The sequence below is a fragment of the Struthio camelus genome, chromosome 1 (assembly GCF_040807025.1).
Source record: "Struthio camelus isolate bStrCam1 chromosome 1, bStrCam1.hap1, whole genome shotgun sequence".
Lineage (NCBI taxonomy): Eukaryota > Metazoa > Chordata > Aves > Struthioniformes > Struthionidae > Struthio > Struthio camelus.
Window position 1 is genome coordinate 55410231 of NC_090942.1, and position 14126 is coordinate 55424356.

Sequence of the window (14126 nt, forward strand, 5' to 3'; positions counted from 1 at the left end):
GTTGAGACAGGAGCTGAGGCACACTGCAGGGGCAATCACAAGGAGACAGCCTGTGCAAAGGTAATCTCAAGGCCTCCATAATACAGAAAAAGGTATTAACCACAGATATTGACAGAAATGGTCAGGATTTAGATTCCTGAGAGAGCTCTTCCATCACTTCATGTAAACACTACTCTTGCCAGGGACCTAAATCATAGCTACTCTGCCCCAGGCATCCACAAACAAGAGCCCTTGTGAGGCTCCAGTTAAAAATGTTGTGATAACACGGGAGGGAAAGATAAGTATAATAACCACACCAGTTGCTGAGCAAACCCCAGCTGCAGAACATTACAGGCAGCAGCAAGCAGGGCTGTACAGGGTCTGCATACATGCTCTTAACTCTGAGTTCACATTTCCCTGCAGCCCAAGCCCTATCCCTCTGCTCAGCCGTATCTACCTTGAGGGATCACTGCCCGGGAGGGAACCCGCAGGGCTAGACTGCAGCCTTGCGCCCAAATAAACCCAGGAGGAGGCATATCCCCAGCTGCAACCTTCTACTCACTCCCCACATGGCCTCAGTCGTGAGATGCACCCATTGTACACAAGATGATGTGACAGCCTATCACCCCCGAGAGAAGATCCCTGAGAGAGTTAGCTTCACATCAAATGTTTTTTGGGGGAAGATGCAAGCCACAGATTGAGGTCCTTGCCATGTCCGATCTGAGTGTGAGAAACAGGCATCAAGTGTGCCTGAGAGGCTGCAGTGGCTTTTGGGCAGGAGATGCCTAAGTTCAGAGCCCAGCAGCTGCCCACCTCTTCAATCCCTCATTCTGCAAATTGAAATCAAGAAGCTGTAAGTCCAGATCCGACCACAGCTTTGGGAAAGTAACTTCTTGGAGTCAGAGACCAGAAATCTTACTGCTCTGGAGAGCGATAAACACACAGGCTGGGGGCTATTAGCACATTCAGAGTGCAGAGTCCCTTTCCCACTCCCCCCTTGCAACTTGCCGTGAGAACTGTCGGTAGCAGCAGCGAGAGCGGGTAAAGTGACTTGTCTGGCAGAGCCATTTCATTAGCAATTTGGACCCATGCCGTGCAGAAAGCAGCACTGTTCTCAGATGTTCGAATATCAATCTGCATAATGAAACAGGTGATAGGAGTTCTTCCCATTCAGACAGCCGCGATTGGAGGGGATTCAGGAATGAGGGGAAGGGGTTATGTCTAATTGGCCACAATTAATTTGATGAGAATTTTTTTTAAATATATTGTCTATCACCAAATGGTTCCTATAGAAAAGCGCATCTGCACTTATTTGTCAGCCTGATGTAGGCCGTGTTTACACTGTAAAGTGTTTGCCAATAGCATTGAAAGCAGTTTCTCAAACTCAGCAAACTCTCGCAGCAAAAAGGCTCTCTTTTGTCAGCGGATCTACTTTTACATTGCTGAAAACAAAAAAATCCCCTGCAGGATAACATAACGAGCTGGTAAAACTCTGTGTGCGTGTGTGTGTGCGTGCGCATGTGCGTGTGTGTGTGTGTAGTGCCTTACCCTTACACAGCTTGTCCGGGAGGGCTCCTCCCACTTTGTAAGGCCCAGACCCTTAGTTTAAACTTTCTGCCACAGGAAGCTCCAGAGCTCAGATCCTCCACAGTAAGGTCCCCAGGTTCATCTTCCCTGTTAGCTTCAGAGTCCAAAACAGCTTGAGCCCATGCTAGACACTGGCTTCAATTCAGTTGCCTACGTGTGTGTTTAACTGCCATGTGAGATGTCCCAGGGAATTTCATCCAGGGTGCAGGTTTCTCATACATCTGCCAGCCCCCTCAGGATGTTTTGGATACTCCAGCGCACCTGAATTGGCTCTAGACATCTACTTTTGCATAACTGAATCTAGCCACTGGAGCACGTGGCCCTCAGCACAGCTTCTCCCACTGAAGTACAGAGAGCCAGCAGTCATGAGTAGCAGATGATAGCCCAAAGCACCCATCACTCTCTTGAACTTACCTATCAGTGTAGTCACAACTTTTTGCACAGGCTCCTATAAGCCAGCACTCTGCTTTCTCTTTTGGCAGCTGTACAACCAACAGATATCTGTTGTGACACAGACCCGATGTCTCAAAAAAAGATAGCATTTATTAGTGAGCTGGAAGATTTAGTGATATCAGGCTAGAAAAGTAAAGTAAAGTCGTGCTCAAGTAGTTTAATTTTAGCACAACCTCTCTGCATTGTCCAAACATCCTTGATTGTCCCCTCTTGCTCTGATTCAGCCATGTGTCACTACAATCAGCTTGCACCTCTCTTCATTGCCTGAAAATCCAGTCAGGCTGTGTTCACAGGAGCTTCAGCCAGAAGTTGTTAAAAATTCTAGGTTGGGTCAGTCATTTTTAGATCTAGCTCCAATGTGGCTCTATGCCTGCACTTAATTCTTGATAGCCCACTCAGGTCCACAGCAGCATCTCTTGCCTCAGGTCCCTTGCTTACCTATGCAGCCAAGAAATGAACGCCTTCACTGCTAACATCATGCACAATGCCATAGAAGATGGCATCACAGAGCTGGATCTGGCCCTGAGAAGCTGCCTGCTCTGTCCCTCTCTCCTTAGGAGGACTCACCTAGACGTCACTGTTCCTAACAGCTCTTTATCTAGCCTGTTGTGAAGATAGCCACTTCTGGAGACCTCCCCATTCCCTAGGCAACCTACCCCAAGGCTTTACTACTAGAAAGTTCTTCCCAGCACTTCAGCTAAAGCCTCCCTGCTGCAATCAAAGTACACTACTTTCTGTTATCTTCACCACGGACAGGGAAATTGAATTATTCTCTTCCTTCAGGAAGATACCTTTTATGCTTTGAAGACTGCTGAGCTGTTTCTCCTCCATGTTCTCACTTCAAGGCTAAAGATGCCCAGTTCCTTCAGTCTTTCCTTGCAAACTGTATTATCTAGACCCCCAGTCATTCTTGTTGCTGTCCTCTGGCTGTATTCAGTAGATCTTTCCTTGGCTTATCTTTGGTTGGTAAAAGTGCTCCAAGAACACCGCCAAGAACAATCTGACCACCAAGAACAATCTGACCAGGACCCCAAGATGTTCAGAAAGAATTACATTAAAAAAGCTTGCAGCAACACAAAGCCAAGGAGATAAAAACATTGCTGGTAAGAGGTAATGCTCATGATGACTCTTCTCAGTGATCTGTATTTTATATCTTTTCCTTGGGTCTTTTATCTTGTTAAGTGCAGCTTGCAAGGTCTTTCAGGTAGTAACTGTACCTTGATCTGCATTCAGAAGGTGACTAACTTGCTTCTGGAATGTCAGTCATCACTGTCAGCACCATCTTCATGGCTTTTCCTGGATTCTTTTTCTTATTCAGATTGGTCATGTACACAGGCACATGAATTGTATCCTATCACCTATCCTGGTAGAGTAAGTGCCCTACAGATTCCCACTGTGGAAGTTGATCTATTGGTATGTCGGCACAGGGTATTTTTACATTACTACAAGGGTATCCAAACTAGGAATGTGCCAACACAGCAGCATAGGCAGAAAATCATGCTTCACACTTAAATCATAGCACTGGTACAATAATATGTCAGGAGGATAGGCTGAAGAGACTATGCTACTCATTCTTCTGTTACTCATGAATCTTGTACAGATACTTCTCAAGCTTCACTCCTAAAGCTCCTCTCTCCCCTCTGCACAGTCACAGAGTTTTGACATTACAGATATTTTTTACTCCCAAGGTGGAACACAGCCATTTCCATATGACTATAGATTTTCCGATCCTCCTTTTCTCCTAGATCCCATTTCCTCTCTTCTTCTTCATTCCCTCATAATACCACCCTTCACTTCCTCAGTGGAAGCTGGGACTCCTTGCAATTCAGAATCCTGAATCCAGTATCCCATCAACTATTCCTAATTATCAGGCCCTATGACAGAAATCAGCCCTAAGATTCCAGCGGCAAAAAAAAAAGTATTATCTTTACCAATCAAACAATATATGCCTTGATTTATAAACAAAAACAAACAAAAAAAAAGAACAAGATCAAATCCAATATAATACAGCTTTGGGAAGGCATAAAAATACTCTATGCTCCCTCAGACCTTCATTTTGTGTTTTATCTTATTATTAAATACCCCGTGATGTTTCAAATTCTCTGGCCTTGCTTTGCATAATGTTTTCACCCATGAATTATTCTAGATGAGTCTGAAGGGAGTTATCAGCATTAATGCAGCTGACTGGAGCAAAGTTGGCAAAGAATTAGGTTAAAGTCCCTTTTAAAGGAAGATGTAGGGTAGGTCAGACCCACAAACACAAAGGAAAATGTCTATGAATGCCTGGTGTTGAAATAGACATGTGTGGGTCAGGGAAGGGAACAGAGCAACCCAGGGACACACAGAGGTGTGTGTGGGGAGGCAGGGGAAAGCAAAAGAAAGGAGTTCAAAAATAGCAACCTTAAAAATAGTTGTCCTTGTAAAATAACTCAGATGAAAGCAGAGATCCAATTGGTGGAAGAAGCTGCCATCACATGCAGTTATTGCCAGAGCGATGCACTCAGTAGGACTGTACAGCCTCTTTGCAAGCTGGATTGCTCTGTGCAGACCAGCTCTGTGCTGCTTCTGCTCTGAGCAGAACGCTGCAAACCTCGGGCAGTGCAGCCTCATCTTGAACAGATGGCATTTCAGGGCTCCAGCATCTTCCTCAGTCAGATCTCTACACGCTTGCTGGGACCACACTGCCTTTCTGCTGACCCTGGCTTTACAGACACACCAGGCCTACAAGGTCACTGCAGAATCAGAGCACCACATGCGGACTGAGTCCATCCACTACCAACAAACTAGGCATCTCCTGGGATTGTACTGCTCACCTGCCAAGAGTGTGCGGACATTATATAGACTCTCCGTGTAGCCTCTCCACCCAAAAAATAATACAAACGCTCCAAAACTTCCTCAGGACACATTTAGCAGTCTATCGGCTTCATATCAATCTCACTGTTAGGTGTCCCTCAGGCCTGACCAGAGAACACCACCTAAAGTGGAACCACTGAATTTCACCAGCCAGACATGAAAGCTCCTTCCACAGCCTTAATATTAGTAGATGTAGTATCAGATGGGTACAGTCATATCTGTTGCAATTAAGTAGGCTATGGGATATTAGCTACAGTACAGTAAACATAGCTGTGCATAGAGGGTAAAGATCATTCATCTACCTCAGCTCAAATCATGCCATATATTCCATCCTTGGAAGTCAGCTTCCCTTTCAAACACAATGGGGCAAAAGACACATACTGAATAGTACTAGCCAAGCACAGAGCAGAAATTAGTGAAGTAGAAAGATGCTGGTTAGTACACTCATATTAATATCATTGGAAGCGTAGATGTTGATTCAGAGGGAGAAAATTAACTGATGGAAAGGACCTTGAGAGGTGAGGTGGTAGCTAAGTACAGAGGAGTTTGAAATCTGCTTTGTTTGCACGTGATACAGCTAGTTCACAAATTTATGAAACTTTCTGAGAAATTCAGAGGATGTAGTTTGGTGGGGGAGGAATTACATATTTCAGCCATCCTCATTAAGAAAGGCAGGTCAGAGCTTCCTATCTTGTGACTACTAATAGTAGCCAACTTGCTTCAGCAACTTGTAGAGGGGTACCAACCACTGGACAGTAGAGTGAAACCCTGTGCATGTCTGGCAAACCTCCCAAAGACTTCAGTGGGGCCAGAATTTGCATCCAAGTAATGAGAAAAGCCTATTTATCTCATCAGTGTAATTTCTTAAGCACCATTATCCCCAGGGAGGCAATGGTGGAATAAAAGCAGGCCAGTCAAGGCAGGGCATCCCAAACAAAAAAAAAAAAAACCAAAGGTGGGAGATAAGGCCTTTCTTTAGCCTCCTGCTGAAAGCTGCCTGCCAGAAACCCATCTATAAGTGGATAAGAGCAGAGGAATGAAAGTAGTATCACGCTCTTGTGAGTCTTGGGATATTAGAACTGGTGCACCTGAAGCAAGCAAGCCCATTGGGCCACCAAGACTCAGGGAAAACTTTGACCTTGAATGTCCAAAGGCCAGGGAAAAGCAGGGCTCCTTTCCACCAGGTCATGCAAAAGTGCCCAGAAACAGAAAGCCTGCCAAACATTTAGCAAATATATATGTATGCACAGAACTTGAAATCTCTCAGTTGTCAGAGGAAAACAATGAAACCTGGGGGAAGGTTGTTGTATTTTTTATAATCCTGCAGCTCCTATCCTCTCATCCCTTTCCCGCCACTGTTTCAGCCTTGATCATTCAGATGAAGGAGGCCAGCTCTCATCTCTCAGACTGCCAACTCCTAGCGGCAGGGCCATTGTCTTTTATTTGACTGCAGAGTGCCAAGTACATTTATGGCACTATATAAATAATAAATAAAAATATTCATTGCTTCTCTCTCTGCTGACTTATACAGACGCGAGAAACAGGACGATCCTTTGCTTCTCTCCTTCCTTCGCCCCATTATGTAACTCTCAGAAGACAGCCTTTTCCCAACTGCCAAACAATTAATGCAGAAGTGACCAAATATGCCAGAGTATCCAAAAGGTTCATTCCAATTGCTGACTGAAAGAAAGAAAAAAAGGAACAGTAAACAGTGATTGAGCCTGGGAAATGCCAGGGAACTGAGGCTAGAGCAATACAGAAGCTGCAAGCTATGGACTGTGCCACATCTCCACACCAGACCTCACTCCTCCAGCAATTCCCACCTGTGCTGCTGGCAAAATCCAAGAAGCTGTGTTCCCTCCGCTGCCAGCAAGGATGAAATAAGCCTACAGTCTTATTTAGCATATCCACTCCCCATGTATTTTACCTGCTTAAGTTCCTGACTAAAACATATTTTTACTGCCATTAATCCTGAATCCCATTACAAGTTTTTACTGCCATTAAATTCCTCCAGACTGAGGGAGAAGAGAGAATCCCGAGAGACTGAGTCAAGGCTAAAGCATATCATAGCTCCTCACTGCTCTACACTACTCAGCACTGAGCTTAGGAGAGAGGGAGAATGACAAAGAAAGTAGGACTGGGGGGGGGGGGGGGGGGGGCAGAAAAAGCATGCTTGAAAACCCACTGCTTTTAAACATTTATAGCCTTAAAACTACTGAATCACTTTTTAGCACACCAGCACAGAGGTTTGTTCTGAGGATCTCGCAAAGCATAAAAATTGTGCCAATGTGAAGAATGCAGCATGACTAAGTCTACAATAAATGTACCCAACTACAACTGTAAAAAAAAATCTGAGATCATATCCATGTATACAATAAGTGTAAACCACCAGTTAGTAAGATATATGTTACTAACATATAATATTCTATATGTTTTCGTGGCTATTTATCAATATGAAGATTTTGCTATGATGCATATTAAAAGAAATACAGTATATAATGCACTATATAGCATTTCTGTATAGACCATACTATAGTAACAGATAATTTATAAAGAAGTACAGAGAAATCATCAGATTTTAAGGCCTAAAATTTAGGATTTTCAGAGCACTTCATTTTCTGCACTTCACAATGAATCAGTGTTTGTTATATCAACCACTAGTCAGTACCAATAATGTTATACGTAAAGGTTACATTTAAGTAAAAGGCTGAACACAGTTCAACCTATTTGCAGTAAGATGTCATCCCAGAGAAGCTGTATGAAAAGAAATTCAACTCTACTCCATGACATAAGGTTTGGTGGTTTGGGGTTTTTTTCTTTCTTTTTTTCCTTTTTTTTTGGGGGGGTCAAGTAAACTGTGCCCTAGGCTAAGATTTTTTGCATATTCTAGAAAGATTCTGATTCATATACAAGAAGACAGAGTTAAAAGTTGCACAGTCTTACTTGTGTCTAGCTAACTCATAATTTCCACAAAGGTTTCCCAAACAATAAAAATCATAACGCTGTTGAAAGAACTGCTTTTGGAGACTGCCACATAAAACTTACTTTGTGTTATGCATAAATCTGTAAAAGTACCACAAATGTTTGTGGACAATAAATGCATGGTCCCCTGGAAGATTTGCACTGCCCCCAAGCCACTCTATCAGACCTTCTTTCCTCTTATAGACCTTATGAGGTGCAAGAGTGAGCCCCACTTTTGGTCTTCTTGGAAACTTGTGGCTGATGGATATACCTGTTCTGCATTTTTACTTACCTTCTCCTGAGCAGGTATTTGTTGTACTAAATCTGCAAACTCAGAAAAGCATTTAACTTCAGTCATGTGAATAATAGCCCATTGACTTTAATGTCCTCACTCATGAGCACAAAGTTAAGCACATGCTTAAGTGTTCTGCATATCTGGGATCCTTGTGTAATTTAGATTTAATGTGCCGCAGAGTACAATGTGGGAAATAATTCATTTTTCAGTTCCATGGCCAAGCATCTCTTACTGCAGAAATAAAGCAGATTCTTTTTTGCAGGTTTTTCAGTGAGATTTTTGTTTTGTATCAACCAGAAATGCTTCATTCAGCTCAGAATAATGTGTTGTTTTGTTTTCCGGTTATCTCATTTCATCTTTTCTTTGTTAAAGAAAATATCCTTTTTAAAAAGTGTAGGTCAATTTTTAAATGAGTAGTGCCTTTAGAAAATGACAAGTCAAAAATACATATCAGAAATATCAAACAAAATGTTTTCTTCAAGTATATCAAAATGAGATACTTGGCAAATGTCAGAATTTCCCTCTGCCTTCCTGCATTCTCACCATGTTTTGAAAAAAATATTGGGCAGTTTTGACTCCAAAACTTAACTTTTAGAAAAAAACATATATATTGACAAAAATTAGCTGATCTGTGCTGCACAGACAGGCCCTTTGTCTCAGCATTTCACTAACATCTTAAAAAGCAAATAAGTCAAGTACATGTGAAATTTCAGCAATCTATATTAATTTGCAAATATGCAGAAATCCATTTCCCTCCTTTTTATGTCAATTACAAAATTACCATTTTGATACTTTATTAGCTTCTTTGGCATTTTCAACTAATTTATAGGCATAGATACTATATTTGTTATTATTAACCTACTGCATTCCAAATTATTTTATTTAAATGCCCTGCTGGCCATCCACATTTGCTTTTATTCTATTACTACTGTAGATGAATGAAAATTATGTACAGCTATTCGATTATTTCACACATTAGTTCATTTTATATAATCTTTCCTTATTTATTGCCTTCGTTAGACTGAAATACCGCAGGCACTTGTTTCTCTAATGTGTCTGAAACTCTCCCATTATTGGAAATTGGGTTATATCTCCTGATTACACTCAGACAAAATCCAGATCCAGGCGCTGGCTGCAGTAGCCTGCGACAGGCCATCCTGCCAGCAGGGCTTTTGCAGGGGGCCCGGGCCATGACGGACCCCCATGCGAGCCCCAGGCTGAAGCAGCAGGGTCGCATTTGCACAGCACTCTGGCTAGGCTAAGTAGCGCTGCTGCGAGGCCAAGCCTTGCGCCGGGGGAGCTGCCCCATGCCAACGCAGCTCCACCGCTTCCAGGACCAGATCCAGCCTCTCCGCTTGGCTGAGCAAAGTGGACAGGCGGACACGGTTGGTGCTGGTTTGGCATCTGTGCAGGAAGAGGGCGATTCAGCAAGCTGCACAGCACCTCGCCAGAGCGCAGGAAGTGCATGTGAAGGGCTAAAGGGATTTCCTATCAGACCAGCTCTTTGCCTACAGGATTCGCAGGGCCAGTGCTGCTCTCAAGGAGGAGTGGGGTTTTCTCCCTAAAACTGCCCACAGCCAAATCGGCTTTAAAAGTCACAATTTGAAATACAATTTAGCAGCTGCAAGGGTTAACATGGAGGAGTTAACAGCCAAAGTGATGTGGGTTCCTAGGTCAGCTCTGGCATCCATTCCTGGACAACTGAGCAAAACAGGGTAGCACTGAGCAGGGTGAGCGTTACCAGAGTGTACCCTCAGGGCTAGAGGAGAGAGCGGCGAAGGTCACGAAGCTCAGTGCAGTGAGTCTCCAACCACCCTCTGTGCCACCTACTATTCCTGCACAGAGATACTTGCTCCAGTCCAGCTCAGACAGGCCTGCTCAAGTATCTCCACCACACAGCAGGGACATGACGTTAGTTGCTGTCTTGCATGTCACCAGAAAGAAAATGCTAGGGCAGAGCCAATAAAACATCCAAGTTTTATGGAGCATACATGGCTGGAGCATTGCAGCTCATTTTTCTGAAGAAATCAAAGGTCAACAGCTGTGGCCATCTCCTGCAGTGGCTCTTCCTGGGCAAGGCCCACAGCATCCAAGGAGACCCTCTGAGTGGGTGTTGCAGGAAGATAGCCAGCCTGACCTTGACACGTATTCTCCAGCCAGGCACAGTAATGGGGTTTGTGAGTGCATCTGGCATTCTGGCTGCTGTACAGTGTTGGTGGGATACCTTCCCCAGGTACTGTCATGCTACAAAAGCATTTGCTAGCAGACCTGAGCCTAGGGAAGGAGAAAAAATATCTCTTAAAGTGACCAGTCCCTACATATCAGCTAGGATTACATCCTCTGATGACTCTTCTTGCTGGACGCAGGTGCCACCCTCAGCTGATGCAGCAGGCCAGGAGGTTTATATCTCAGTCCTGCCATGGAAATGCGTTCTCACATTGGAGACAAAAGATCTGAGAGCCATATGCTTTCCTCTTGGTCTCCTGGCACTGGTCAGCAACTGCCTCCTTTGAAAGTCTGAACTGACTAATTTAAGCTGGCAGGAAAAGAGAGGAAGAACACAGCACACATCCATCTCCCCTGGGTAAAGCTCAGCCCAGTGCAGAAGATATAGCACTGCCCGACTCCCACTTAAAGACTACACTGAGGAGGTGAGTGAGTTGCAGGCTTGCAGTGTGCAAGCTTTGGAGGAGGAAAAAAAGGATATGCAGAAGGGTGAATTCCTCCCAAACCAGAGCATTCTGAAACAGCACAAAGGACACCTGGATGGCTGCTCTGAAATTCTGCAGGGCCACTGCACACAGGAAGTGAGTGGAAATCCATGAGCCCTGTAGATCAAGCTTATTCACTCAGGTCTTTTGGATGGAGTTGTTTCCACCTGCATGTATTTACCAGAGGCAGCAGCTGGCTTTCAGTTTTTACCAGGCAATTTTCATCTGGTTCCAGATTCAGTAGTAGAATACCATCATTTTACCCAAATGTTGCACTTGCACTAGCTGCTGTGTCTGAGGCATACCCCAACGATCTGACCCTTTCTCCTCCCCAAGAAACACTTCACATATGCTTTATGATAGCAAAAGCAAACACTGGCATGTCAGCAAATAGAAGAGAAAGAAAACAACCTCAGTCCAATACACACAGGAGACTCTACAGTGATATCAACCAAAATAGTCCCAAAGACCTGTATTCAAGGCTCTATGAAGCTGCAGGAGTTATCACTTTCAATTGATATTTCATACACATATCTCTGCAGGTACAAAGAATACCTTGAAAAGCATGAGAATGAAAGAGTAGCACTCTCTGTGAGCCTAGGCACAGCCTGAAACAATAGCTCATAGGTATGAACTGCCTCATTTAGGTCAAACAGCTGAAAACCTAATGATGACAAACTAATGTTAACTCTTTTAGGGCTGTCTGGTTTTGAACAGTGCCCTTCAGTCTGAGGGAGTCCACAGCTTTTAAGGAGTCTCAAGGTAGCTCAGAAAAGTGCCTAAGCCAGCTTCCCACATCCATGACAACCTCCACCTGGTAGAAAAGCATCCCCCTACCCCCTCTTCAACACAGTGCACCACAAATGTGGAGACAGAATGGAAAAAATTGAGGTTGAAATGAAAATGAACAACAGAAGGACTTCTCCATGGATTGTGTTATTCTATGTCATATTTCATTCCAGGAAAAAATAACAAAAAAGAAAAGAAAAAGTCTTAAAAATGAACCCTCCATGGATTTTCTAGCCTACTGCACAGGACACCGTATACACAGGGGGCCTGGCCACAGTTTATTTCTAGCCTATCATGGAGGACAAAAGAGACAGTAACTATAACCAGTCCAGCAGTAACAAACCAACACATACAGTCCACTTCTTGCTGCTGTTCCCAATAGCAGTGTGTGCAGCCAACTGCTATGGGGTTGCCCTACAATAATATGACCCCTGAAGCAGCCCCAGTGATTCAGTAATTAATTGAGCTTGGGCAAGTAAACCTCATAGCACTCAATTCCTTGTGAGTAACCTCAGAGCAAAACAAAAATAAAGCAGTATGCACAGCTTCAGACCTTCATAAGCCAGACAGTGCTACCCTGCATGCATGAACAATCTCCTCAAAATCCTCAGGGTGCAGAGCCCAGCAGAAGCAAATGCTCTATGAGAACAAAATGCAGCGCATGTAAACATGGCAGAGAATCACACTCTAAACAGGGAATGAATTCTTGTGCTAAGCCTCCAAAGGCCTTGAAAAAATGGCAGTATAACTTAAAATACAGGCAATGGTAAATCAACAGTCACGCTGATTTACCCCCACAGACAGAATTAGTCCCCAGAATAAACTAACAGATCATATCTGCTATCCAAATGGCCACATTTCCCACCCACAAATTATTTTGCACTAAAAGAAACAGGATACAGCCATTATACACATCATCTCCAAACCTCCATTAATTCATTTTTTGTTGCCAGTCAAGTGTGGTTTGGGATCATACCAGCAAGTACAGTCCAGTTCTGTTTCCCTAATTCATTCCTGAAGTGCTTCGAGCATGCAAAAGTGTGATCGAACACAAGCGAAGAGTAAGTGTGCTATTTAAACTAGAGACTACAGCAATGTTATGACTCCGAAAAAATTGGACACATCCCCAGTAAAAGCAGAGAAGAGAGGAGAGAGCAGCCTCTTCTGTGGAAAAGGCTGCTTTTGGGGTTCAGGTGGATCCGTTACCTTTTTGTCGCTCAAGCCAGACACCTGGTCCACATATTCCTCTTGGATCATGAAGGCAGCCAGGTTGGCAGTATAGCTGGCCAGGAAGATGACAGCAAAGAAGGCCCACACAGACACCATGATCTTGCTAGTAGTACCCTTGGGATTCTGCACTGGCACAGAGTTGTTGAACACCAGCCCCCACAGCAACCAGATAGCTTTGCCAATGGTGAAAGAGGGACCTCCTGGCTCTAGAGCGATTGAGAAACAAGATCTCACAGTGAGCACCTTATAACAAGTGGTCTGCATTTCTATTTACGCATGCATCTTGACTTCAGAGTTAACAGCAGTTTCTATTCCCATATGAGATGAATGTCCACATCTGCACCTATGTTAATGACACTGTATCCTAGCAAAGTGTGACCTTGAAAAGTGATTTTTAAAAATGCCCTTAGGCTTCCATATTTATTGTGGTGAAACCTTGTGCGAAGGCTTTTTTGTACCTGACTGGGAGATCTAAAAATCAAAACATTCCTTTTTGGTTCAAGTGTTGTGACCAGAAATAGAGTTTTCTCAGAAAAACTCTATCCTTTCTAGCTGTTCAACAGCGATGTTGTCTTTGCACTTCCAGCATAAACTGGTGCAAAATATAATCTTCACTGTGCTTGTTTAGATGCAAGGAAGAGCACCATCTGAAGATAACAAGGCTCTTCAACTACCTCTGAAAGCGGGTTTCATTACCCAGTCTGCTGATGACACATAAGTTAGAGATGAACCCAGCTTCCTCTCCCCATGTGCTGCTTCTAAGTAGAGGATATAAGTGACAAATACTCTGATCTGTTTCAAGAAAATCAGCAGCTCTGTCCTGGATAGCCCAGGAGCAGATCCAGTGTTTTAGAAGCTGTTTTTTTCCCCATATTCACTTTTGAGACTAGAAGCCAATTGCCATATCTTCTGAGGAAGCACCACACTTGAGAATTTGTGAAATCCTGCATGTTTCCCAGCAGTCTCAGATAGCTCCCCTGCATATGCTGGTTCCATTAGTGGGAACCCAAACCAGAATTTGCTCAACTTGTGCATAAGAGGAGCTGTCAGGGAGACTGCAGCTGGAATTACTTCAAGGATCCCCTTCCACACACTGAGAAGATCTCCTTAGGATGGGAGCTCTCTGGCGCAGTTTGAGGGCCTGACACTTTTCCAGTGGTGCCACCTTGGCTCTGCAAAATTTTGGGTTAGCCTCTCATGTTTTATCTATTCCCTTGGGAATGTTGATGCTTATACAGGCTTGGTGCTGCTGCCTGAGGTTAAGGTTG

At 43.8% G+C, this 14126-nt stretch overlaps 1 protein-coding gene across 2 annotated transcripts in view; it reads right to left on the reverse strand.

Moving 5' to 3' along the window:
• Positions 1-14126, reverse strand: part of GRIN2B (glutamate ionotropic receptor NMDA type subunit 2B) — a 214028-nt gene that overhangs the window by 14997 nt on the left and 184905 nt on the right. For both annotated transcript variants that reach the window (XM_068939985.1, XM_009665303.2), the window contains one exon: positions 12835-13064. In XM_068939985.1, coding sequence (XP_068796086.1) covers positions 12835-13064 — 230 coding nt within the window. The remainder of the gene's footprint in view (positions 1-12834; positions 13065-14126) is intronic.